This window comes from Astyanax mexicanus, chromosome 5, assembly GCF_023375975.1.
Source record: "Astyanax mexicanus isolate ESR-SI-001 chromosome 5, AstMex3_surface, whole genome shotgun sequence".
Classification (NCBI taxonomy): domain Eukaryota; kingdom Metazoa; phylum Chordata; class Actinopteri; order Characiformes; family Acestrorhamphidae; genus Astyanax; species Astyanax mexicanus.
The window spans coordinates 53978195-53990389 of record NC_064412.1 but is presented as its reverse complement, the minus strand read 5'-3'; the positions used below and the strand labels follow the sequence as shown (position 1 = coordinate 53990389).

Here is a 12195-nt window from a genome sequence, read left to right as displayed (position 1 = left end):
TTGATTATATTTTTTACCTGTAGACTGGACTGTAAAAACTTTGGACTGGGGTTCCCGCCATCTTGTTTTTAATCACTTAAATATAATGTTGTCATGTGACCGCTAAATAGTATGGGCAGTGTCTTCATATAAGGCTAAAGGGTCAATGTTTTAAAAAATTAAAAAGCAGAAATGGAATGTCCTCATATGCGGACACTGGGTCTCAAGAGGATATATATATATATATATATATATATATATATATATATATATATATATATATATATATATATATACTCAATTTAAAGTAAAAATGTTTTTATGTAGGTTTATTGTCCTCTACCTGGCACCTGCATGAGCTTCCTGTCTGAGGGGGAGGCAGCAGGGCAGGGCAGTGTTTTGAAATTTGACTGTGGTTGCTATTTAACATGCTTGCTGTAATTCAGTACATAATTTTTCTTTCTTTAACAGAAAAAAATTAAGTACTTAAGCAGTGCTGATTCAAAGATGCAGACAACAGCACGTACTTTACGTAATACAGAATATTACAGTGTGCTTGTCACATTCCATACGTGATTTCACTAACAGAAAGTGTTAGAAATGCCCAGTTTCCATTTCTTCTGAATGTGATTGTAAACAGATGGAGCGGATATTTTCAGTAAGCCTACACAGAATTACTCAAGCATCTTGATGGCAGGTTTTGACACAGCAAATTGCTCTCTGGATCAGGTTTGCAGAGCTAATTACCCCACTCGTTGCCTTGGGGAGAGTCCTGATTCATATTTTTATTTTGTCCTCAATGCTGCGTTTTAACAACTGTCTTTAAGCGCTGACAGCGTGACGCAACTTGTCTTCAAAGCGTTTGCATTCTCAGTACTGACAAGAACGCTGAGAGAACGCTGTAATTTGTTTATCACTGAAGGCTGTGTGCGTTTAGGAGCGAATGTCAGTCATGGTGGAGTGTGGTAGGCGCCCTTAGTGTACGAGCAGAGTTTTACTGATAGGCTTTGGAATTTCACACCGATTTGCTCTCAGCCAAGTGATGCGTATTGTTCCACAATCAGCTGCTGAAGTGTGAACCAAGAGCAGATGTTTATAAATGTCGCTGTTGAATCGTGCCAGGAACTTGTGACCAGTAGCTCAGAGATGTGCATAAAAAAACACTTTCTTTTAAGGAACACAAATTAGGTGCTTAATAATGTCTTATTTTCTGCTTAATAAAGCCTTAATTTGACATTTGTAAATGATTTATTCACTACTGATTAGGCTTTATTCTGTGCTGTAAGTGTTATTGGTGGCTAACTTGGTGGCTAACTATTATGTGGAAATGATTAAAAATGGCTGTATTAGTTCTTATAGTGATATGTTATGTTATGTTAGCACACTGGTAAGCATATTATTAAGCATTAACTATTAGCTAATTCAACATGTTATTAGTGTATAATTGGCAGCAGTTTGATTGATCTATGTGAGTTTGCCAAGGTTATGGCTGTGTTGGAGTTTATTGAGTTAATAAGGGGTTAATAAGTCACAAATAGACCAAGATGTATAGCATATTCCAAAGTGAGGATCTGTTCATCACTAATTAGACACTAAAAAGAACTGAATAAATATGAATCAATCACAGACCCCTAATTAAGCACCAATAACACTTATAACACAGAATAAAGCAAAATAAGTAGTGAATAAATCATTTACAAAATGTCTAATTAAGGCTTTATTAAGCAAATAATAAGACATTAATAAGTGCCTAATTTGTGTACCTTAAAATTAAGTGTTACCAAAATAACTATTAGAATTACTTTTTTAAAAAAGAAAAAAAAAACATCTACCAGGGTCTTTAATTAAGTTGTAATTATTGTCATTATAGTATACACTGCATTGACCTTCAGAATGTGTGTTTGTGTTTCGGAGTTGAAGGTGCATGTGGCCACCATCATTACCATCATTGACCACCTACCGCATAGCTTTGGAAATACCTATAATGTCCTATCTATCTATAACCCACTAACAGTGCTTGCTCCAAGTCAGATCATTTAAATCGTTTTAAATCGTCATGAGCTCTCCTATTGGTTGTTGACATTGTTCACATTACTGTTTGCATGAGCCAAGTCTCAAGATTTAATATTAAGACAATAATCTTAAAAATGGTTGATTTTAAACCTTAAACCTAACTTAAACCTTCAATCCTATCCACCTTACACTGAACGATCAAGATGACGCGACCACAACTCGACTCTAGCAAGACTCTCATGGTTTTATCCCGACACTGAAAATTTGTAAACTGCAACAGAGAAAGCGCTTGAAAATCGTTTGGTGTAAGGTCAGCAAAATAGAGGAATACATGGAGGAGATCTTTTGCATACCAAAGAGGCTGGTGCACACAAGGCGGGGCTTTTGTCAGCTGCTTCTTCAGGTTTTGTAGTTTTTCTGTAACACACAGGTATTTAGGTCATATTACTACAAATGCTTCACTTTATAAAAGTGAACTCTGTAAAGCATGTCTTCTCTGTAGATTATCTGTGTCTGTACTTGTACATAATTTGCAAGCGTGTGCTCAGAGAGTTGCTGTCAGAGCGTCTAATTAAGCCATTATGAAACTGATGGAAAAATATCCCCTTGTAAAAGAAGACAGAAAGTCCAGGCCTCACCTAAACTGAACAGTCTAGATTTTCATTCACAAACAGCTCAAACTTTAGGGAGAAATATGCAAATCCCGACCAATCTTTCTTTCAGGATTAATTATTATTGTTTTTAAACATTCAACTATTTTCTAATGCATTTTTTTTCTATTTTACATCAATACTAGCCATAAATTCTCATCCCAACTCTTTATGGAACGTGTTACAGGCCTGAAATGCTGAAATGGATGTACATAAACAAATGCAATTAATTTGACCAAACAAAATTGTCTACATTGAATTGAAAGCCATTTGATTCAATTTTCAATTCAATTTTATTTATATAGCACTTTTTACAACAAAGGTTGTTACAAAGCAGTTTTACAGAGAAAAACAGGTCCACGCCTCTTATGAGCAGCACCACAGAGATGCCAATTTTATGGTGATACAGTGGCATCAGAGGAAAAAGGAACCAAGGAACCAAGACTCAGAGTCAGAGCAACCCATCGTACTCGGTTTGACCCGCTCAGTACAATCAAATAACAGACAACAAACAAATAACAGAACAAAACAACAGTACAGAGAATTAATGTGAGAGAATTAATACAGAGAATTAATGTGATTTGGTTATTTCCATTGTACAGTATGTAATGAGGGAAATCTCTGTGTATAAATATATTTAGATACGTGTGGATGGGGCCTCAGGGAAGTAATTATCAATTTGTAATGCATTCCCAACACTGGTAATGACTTAATTTTGTTTATTTGAAGATATCAGCTTGTATTAACTTCAGCATTTCAGTCACTTGTCTCAGGTATCAGCGTGTTAATCTATTTCTCTTTTACTCTATATAGACCCATCTTTGGCGGAGGAGGGTGAGGAGTATAAAAGCAGATGGCAGCGCTCTCCAGCAGGGACCACAAGTCCCGTGAAAAAACGTAAAGGCCGGAAGAACCGGAAGCGGCAGAGAGAAAACAAGGACTGCCGTTTGGAGAAGAAGCACTTGCGGGTTCGGGACCTGGGGCTGGGCTACGATTCGGATGAAATCGTGATGTTTAAATACTGTGTGGGGACGTGCGAAAAATCACGCAAGAACTATGACCTGGCACTCGAATATATAGTGGGCAAGGGTGGCATCCCAGGACGCAAGGTCAGCACCCTGCCCTGCTGCAGGCCGACGCTATTTGAGACCGTCTCCTTTATGGATGCTCGGACCCGCTGGCAGACCATCAGATGGCTTTCTGCAGCCAACTGCAGCTGTGTGGGATGATAGAGGCCGAGGAAGCAGCTGGAGAAATGAATCAAGAGCTCCTGGCCGTAGGGAGAGCGCGGTACGACTCCTGCCTCTTCTGTGGGACCACAGCTTGAGAGCTGCAGCGAGGGTTCGCCAGGACTGCGCAGTGAAACACCAAGATACACCAGGTTGTAGATGCAGCAGACCTCCAGCCATGACTGTGGAGGAACAGCACCTGGGAGATTACACACGGGGAGGCGTTTTCTGCTCTGGCTGCGGTGCCACCCTGCTGGAGCGAGGTTTACTACAACCATCAGTGAAAGCTTTGGAAATCCACATACATTCGCTCTCAGCCAAAAGATACGTAACTTGCTGTGGAAGTGTGAACCCGGAGCAGCAGATGTTTCTGGAGCCAGCTGTTACGGCTGTCTTATGTGACGTGCAATCAGAAGGTCATGGCTTTAAAGCAATAGTTTGATTATTTACACAACACAGAAATGTAGTTAATCAGCCAAGACATGTTTGGTGGGTGAGGTGTGCTTCTTCTGTTACTCGGCTGAGAGATTGGGAGGAACAAGGCACTGTAGAACTGATTTTTAACAGGAGGAGTGAGAATGACCTCTGAATGCTCTTTAAAATGCAGGGTAGGAGCAAGGCTCTGACAGCTGAGACCATGTAACCATGTTTTTAATATCTATAGTTATGATTGGCAATGAGAAAAACAAAGAATGAGTATCTTTTTTAATAGCACGCTTTAGCTTTTGTATAAACGCCAAAATTTAACAAACTGTCTCATAACCCATACTTCATCATTAAAAGCATTAAATCTAGGATTAAAGCCAGGTAGAGCTGTGCGATATTGCCCAAAAAAAAATCTTTTTTTTTTTAAAAAATCCGATTTTCGATTTAAATCGATTTTTTTCCCCTACTAAAATCTCCTAAAAGTTGCTAGAAGTCACTAAATGATATCATCACCTAATTTGCATAATACATGTTTTTGAAGCTGTAAAGGATTAACATCGTGAGAGAGAATAAAGTGAGTAAAAAACACTCTAAATATGTTAGAAATGATACAAATAAACTTCAACAAATGAACAACTTCTGTTGCTTTTAAATAGGCAGTCACGTCTCAAAAAACGTTATTTTTACGTAAATTACATAAATATTTTTTTTGCCGTGTTGTTAAATGTTATTATAAGAGCAGTTTTTAATTTATTAATTTTTTTTAACTTTCTTAAGTTTTCTTTTTTTTAAAACCTATTATAAACAAATTGTTGAATAGCTTTTTACAAAGAGGGAGACTGCGCGCGGGAGAGAAGGGCGGGGCTAAGCTCAGGGGAGCGTCGGTGGTGAAAATTAAAACTCAGAGAAAATCGTTTTTCACAAAAACACATCGTCCTAAACTGTAAATTCGAATTAATTAATAAAATCGATTAATCGCCCAGCTCTAGAGCCAGGGATAAAGTACGTTTAGTGTGACTGTTAAGGCATTTGCACACTGGACACACCACATCATGCAATGTAGCACTGAAATAAGACAATTTGTTTATATTGCAAGCATAAAGGTTGCCATATTGAAAGGATGGCACAGAATTAAGAAGAATTAAGACTTAAACTGTTAAACTAGCAATTAATTAAGTGTTAGGTCAGTTTTGTCAGTGTTGGTCAACATGATTTGATGCAAATATGTGATGATTTAACCCTCCTATTATGTTATGGGTCAATTTGACGTCAATCAGAAGAAAGAAAATGCCATTGCACTAAACATTGATAAAATATTTAGCAATAGAATTCGTAAAAAAATATTAACACTGCTGGTTAGTTTTTTTTTGTTTCAGACATCTTTAGGATAATTAAACATGCGCCGTGTCAGATTGATCCAGGAACATCACTGCTGTTCCTGACAAATGAACATAATAGGAGGGTTAAGAACAGAACTCAATGCTAATTTGAGGTAAAAGCTACATTTACTACTAGCGACATAATCCTCTTTGTACTCCTGCTCCAGTGCAAAAACACCCAAACCCAAAACCAAATATGTCTTGGCTGACTGAACACATTTAGGCAAGTGAGGAAGAAGTTATGATTATGCATCAAATAATTCCTTTAAAAAAAGTCTGTTCTGAAAGTTCTGATGTGCGTTAATGGGATTCATCGTGTTAAAGCCTTGTTCAGCATGCTTTTTCTTCACCTCATTGTTTTGTTTTTTTTTTTAGCATTTTTTGTTTGTATTTAATCGTAAAACTCCTGTTACTGCTTGACTCAATCACTTAAACTTGATGAGCACTGCAAACTCTTATGCTCTTAAAAATTAGGATGGGCGATTTATTACACAATGTAATGATGACTGACAACTGATTTGTTGTTACAGATAATTCAAGATGCACTATATAGACAAAAGTATTGGGAATTAATTACTGATTTCAGCTCCAGAAAAAAATTAAGAGACCACTTCAGTTTCTGAATCAGTTTCTCTAATTTTGCAATTTCTAGGTTTATGTTTAAGTAAAATGAACATTGTTCTTTTATTCTATAAACTACAGACAACATCTCTCCCAAATTCCAAATAAAAATATCGTCATTTAGAGCATTTATTTGCAGAAAATGAGAAATGGCTGAAATAACAAAAACGATGCAGAGCTTTCAGACCTCAAATAATGTAAAGGAAACAAGTTCATATTCATAACGTTTCATAAGTTCAGAAATCAATATTGGGTGGAATAACCCTGGTTTTTAATCACAGTTTTCATGCATCTAGGCGTGCTCTCCTCCACCAGTCTTACACTCTGCTTTTGGATAGCTTTTTGCCAGCTTGGTTTGATGGCTTGTGATCATCCATCTTCCTCCTAATTATATATTATTTTCAATTTGGTAAAATCAAAGAAACTCATCATTTTAAGTGGCCTCTGTAATACATTTTCCATATAGTGTACAAACAGTAGTGTGTTTTGACTTAATTGGTCGGTTCACATACACCATTTACTGGGCTTTTCATGAAGAACCCAAGGCTGGATCCCACACATAGCTAAAGAGCAGCTGTGTAAAGGGTATCAGCTCTTTTAGCGTACTTTAACACAGATATTAGCAATTTACATTTGATTGATAGACTGAAGATAATTCAAATAATTCTATTTTAATGATGTGAACCAGACAGGCATTTATTGCGGAAGAAAACCCATCAGTGACCTTTGGCAAATCCTACAGTAGCTCAGCCGTAATCTGTGTTGACGGTATTTTTTATTCACTTTTCATTTCATGTTGCAACATGCTGACCGAACCCTGCCAGATCAGTGCGATGCAGGTTAGGATTATTATTATTATTATTAGTTATTTTCTTCTATTCTTTTGGAGTCATTTAATTTCTCACTTACTTCCAATTGTTTTATATATATTTTTCATGTTGTGGCACCTGATTCCTGTTAAGGATTCAGCTAAATGTAACCACACAGGGTGCAAAAAAAAATTGACATTTAAAAGTTTGAAATCATGTTTCATATTAGTCAATTTTGTATTTTTATAGCATAAAGGTTAATTTTACGTATTGTGTTCGGTATTCAGTATTTAGGCAAGATAATCAATAATATCTGCGTAATTTAAGTTCTCAAAGAATCTTTTAAATGTATATTAATAATTATATAAGGAAATTAACTAAACTAAAATTGTTAAACATGGCCATATTACAATTATTGTAAAACTTTTGAATGGTGATTTCAAACTTTTAAACAATAGCGTATAAAAATCCATTTAATAAAAGAATCAAAGCATCAGGTACGTTATAAAAAAAAAAAAAAAAAACTTTCCTCCAAAAATGAGTTATTTTCTCAGGACTTACTTGTGTATGTAAAAGTTTGTTGCTAAACTTTGGCTCGAGAGTTTGTTTTCTATTCTGGTTTTCCTCAGTTCATCTGAACAATGTCAAAATCTTCTAACATGCTGCAGCTAGAGTCCGTTATCTGCTCCAATAAACAAATGTTTGGGTCAGTTCACTTGGATCCTGCGAAAAATGAGAAAAGCTATGCGGGATATTAGTTATTATGGACTGTTGTGCACTGTCCTCTTTCCAGCAGAGCAGAGTGTTCCATTCTGTCGGAGTGATCTGACTGATGACAGCCTTTTCCCCACTGGATGCTGTGCATCTCCTGCATTATTTAAGGGAAAGATTGAACTATTCATAACTTATCTATTTATCAGCATTTTTTGTACATTTATCTTAATGATTATCAGATGCTTATTATTTATGGACTGACTGTGTATCTTGAATTTAATACTTTGTAAACATTTCAGACACTATTACAGGTGCAGGAAAGAAATGATGGGTTCTAATAAGCACAAAAATGCAGACCTCCCTTTTCTCTCCCTCTTTATCCTCACATTCTTTAAATGAAGCTTTATAATATTGCTCACAACAACAATACACAACAGTATGTTTACAGCTCAGCTCAACACACTTGAGGTCAAAATGTCCTGTAATACTCCAACTGTTTCATGTCAGTGTTGTGTATTTTTACACATGGTACAGTCTATTCTAAATGACATCTGTTGTCAGTAGAGTATGGTCATTATTATTATTATGATTATTATTAATATTATTATTGCATTGTATTCAATCCCTGTAAAGAATGTGTCAAACTCTATTTTTATACTTTCACTCCTGTAAAGGAATAAAAGATTTTTAAAGAGATAAACAGACAGTGTCCTGTTTTGTGTTTAATGTATATATATATATATATATATATATATATATACATATATATATATATATATATATATATATATATATATATATATATATATATATATATATATATATATATATATATATATGTGTGTGTGTGTGTGTGTACATATGATAGATATGAAGTACAATATTGGGACATCTGTTTTGTCATTGTTTCTTCCAGAAATTAAGGGTTTTACATTTTTTAACAAGATTTTGACTCAGAACATTGAGAATTTAATTAAATTTAGCAACAAACAGTATTTTAGCTTATAGCCTCCAAAATCTTACCTTGATTTGGCTGAATTTGACTAAATTCTATAAATTACTTTTTTATGTGTAATCTACAGTTTTTAAATAGCTACGGTAGTACAGTTTGTCTTTTGAGGTAGAAGACAACTGAAAGAAGAGATAGTAACTTTAAAAGGCTTTTATCTTAGCTTTTATCTTAGCACAGATTATCTCATTTGCTGAATGGGAAATTTCGAACAACCTTTCTATAGATTTTGGCACAGGAAAAGCGACAAGATCATAAGGCCTGACTTTTATACTGTAGTGTTCCAATAATTAGCAGAGTCTGATGTTAATGTGCCACTTTCCAGTATCAACAACACCATATTCTCCCAATTGGTTATAATTAGATTTTCTCAGTGCATTTATACACTTAACTCAAGAATATCCTCAGATTTCTCAGTCTGTGCATGTGTGAAAACAGGATATGGTACCAGAAATGAGCGAGAAGCATTTAACACAGACAGCCATGCTGAAATGTCCGGCTAATATATGCATTAGGTTTGGGTTATTATGTTTGCCATATCTTGTTTTGTGAGTTTATTGATTGGTAGCAAAGCAAAAATCACATTTTTGCCTGACTGATTTTTTTCTATTGATCGTATAAGTAACAAACTGATGTGCATGTGAACACACTCATTTGTTGAAATAATTTTATTTGGAATTAGTCCATTTTTCATCCCTCTTTTTGGTTGTCAGATTTTTTTTTTTTTTTTGCACTATGAGCCAAACAGTGTTTGAGGATCATGCTGTGTCAGTTCCATGTACTAAACTCTCATTATTCAACCAAGCCAAGGTAAATATAGTTTGGGCAATGCTTTAAAAGACATCTTTTATTTATGTATTGGTGTTTCTATGGAGAACATGGAAAGAATACTCATACGTTGATTTTAAAACGAGTATATGAAAAGAGGAGTTCCCACAATGCAGCATGTGAAGCGAGAAGCTGACCCACCAGCCGGCACGTCTCTGTAAACTCTGCACAGACACTGTGTTGTTCTCTTATCCGGGACACCATCAGTCTCTGATCACCTCTGCTTCTGAAAGGGATGGAGCGATAGCACACCTTTTCTCCCCTGGCCTGTGGACTGTCTTATGAAGTCCATGTAAGTGTGAGTGTGTGTGTGGGGTGTATGTGTGAACATCCAGCAGAGCAAAGCGTGACAGTGTTTGTAGTTACTACACAGAAGGAGGCCGCCAGATTATAATCTCTGGCTGCTGCGCTACAAGGTCCATTTGACCAAAACTGTGCCCTCTGTTGTAACAAAGCCGTGCATGGTGAGGGAGGGCAGCTCTGTCAGACAGAGCAGAATCGCCATGGGAAGGCCTTCAGCTAATTTACGGTGTATTTGCTACACTTTCTTCTGTTATCAGAGGTTTGCGTTAGAGTCCCAACCTGTTGACCATCCATGTCTGTGTATACAGTATATAGACAAAACAATACATTATTCAAATGTATTTATATAGTGCATTTTACAACAAATGTCACAAAATCAGCATTACAGAAATACAGGCAAGGAAAAACTCCCTTAGACTAAGAGAAACAAATCTTGGGAGGAACCAAGACTCAGTAAGAGGAACCCATCCTCCTTTGGTCGACTTGGACAGCACAAACAAATAACTGTACAAAGAGATAATAGAGAGCTATAGATAAGGTAAAAACAGGTGAATGTGAGTAGATGATGGGCCCATGCTCAAAGTTAATGTTAAAATCCAGCATCCATATATACTTTAGGCTGTATCTCTGAAAACATTTTGTTCTTTAAGTTATAGAGCTGTAAAACTGACTGTGGGAGGAAGGCAGGTAGGCATTCTCTGCTGCAGTGCTGTTAGCCAATCAGAGGCGATATGTTTGCATATATAAATATTCATGAGCAAGAGCCAAATCCTGTCTTTCTTCAGAGACCAATAATTCAGTGATCTAAAGCAGGGCTAAATAGAAATACATTTTTTGTTCAGTCTAGTTCACAAGATAATGCCTTACAATTTATACAGGTGTGGGTTTTCCCAAGCAATCCCCTCAAGGTAACACTATATTCAATTTGCATACTACTGTCCCACCCCTGTCAACTTTTGACATGTTAGTACATGTTCACATAGACACTCACCAAGTAAACTATTAGGAAGACAATTATTTAAGGCATAGTTTCCACATAATTCTGGGGACTACTTCTGAACTAAACCTTACGATTCAACGTGTTGTGCATTTTGAGATGCTTGTATTGTCACCAGTTATACAGAATGGTTATCATAGCAGTTATTATAGCTTTTCTACCAGTTCCAGACAGTTTTCCCATTCTCTGCTGATCTTCCTGTCTTGAACGTGTTTCCATTTACAGGACTGTCTCTTATTGAATGATGTTTCTTTATAGGCCAGAGGTTCTCATTGCTAGTCCTGAAGCAGCACTGCCCTGCAGACCTTAGAGTTTCCCCTAATTCCAACACACCTGATCCACCTGATGAACTGATGAGCCCTTGCTGAGACAAGCTGGTTGTGTTACAGCATGAGAACACAAAGACAGGCAGGGCAGTGGTATTCCAGGACCAGAATTAAGAGTCTCTGCTCTAGGCTGTTGTTGTGCTGAAAATCCAAGGATTACACTCCTGCCTCACAATTGCCTGTTTAGAGTCGGGTCATTCCAGTCCTAGAGGGCAGGAGGATTCCTGCACAGATTTGTGCTTTTCCTGATTCAACTTACCTTAATAGTATGTCTCCTAGAGTAAGGAAATCATTTTATTATGTATATAATGTTTATTTCTGCATGTCACACACAGAATTGTGGGGACAAAATGTTTTTGCATCTTCTTTTGAAACTCATGGTATAATTCAATCCATTATAAAATAATAGTAAAAAAAAAAAACTTATTCTGTAAGGTTTTAGAAGATGCAGAAATTAAAAACTATAAAATTGGAAAAAATATGGAAACCCACTTCTTCTTCATTATATCAAATGGGTGGAAATAATGCAGTAATATTATCAAAATTTGCCTAAATTTACACTGACCTTTTAAGGTCTATTTAATAATACTAATTTCAGCTGTGCTCCCTCAGGTCTCAAGACTCCTCCTATCAGACTGAAGCTGTCCATCATGAACAAGTCTACAGCGCCACCTGCTGGTAGATTTGTGTAAATTATACTGCCAGTTTCTATTTTTATTTATTACACTTTCATGTTTAAGACATATTTACAGTACTAGTCAAAAGTTTGGACACACCTCTTCTTATTAATTTTTTTTATGATTTTTAACATTGTAAATTTAATATTAAAACATTAAAGCTTCATTAAAGCTACACAGGAATACATGCAGAATTATTTTGTAAACAAAAGATGTTAAACAAACCAGAAACAGG

The 12195-nt window shown here is 36.0% G+C and overlaps 1 protein-coding gene across 1 annotated transcript in view; it reads left to right on the top strand.

The window, feature by feature from the left end:
• Positions 1-5428, top strand: part of LOC103026692 (neurturin) — a 28225-nt gene extending 22797 nt beyond the window's left edge. The window contains exon 4 of the mRNA XM_022675391.2: positions 3456-5428. Within this exon, the coding sequence (XP_022531112.2) occupies positions 3456-3871 (416 nt within the window). The 3' untranslated portion in view covers positions 3872-5428. The remainder of the gene's footprint in view (positions 1-3455) is intronic.
• Positions 5429-12195: the final 6767 nt, after the last annotated feature.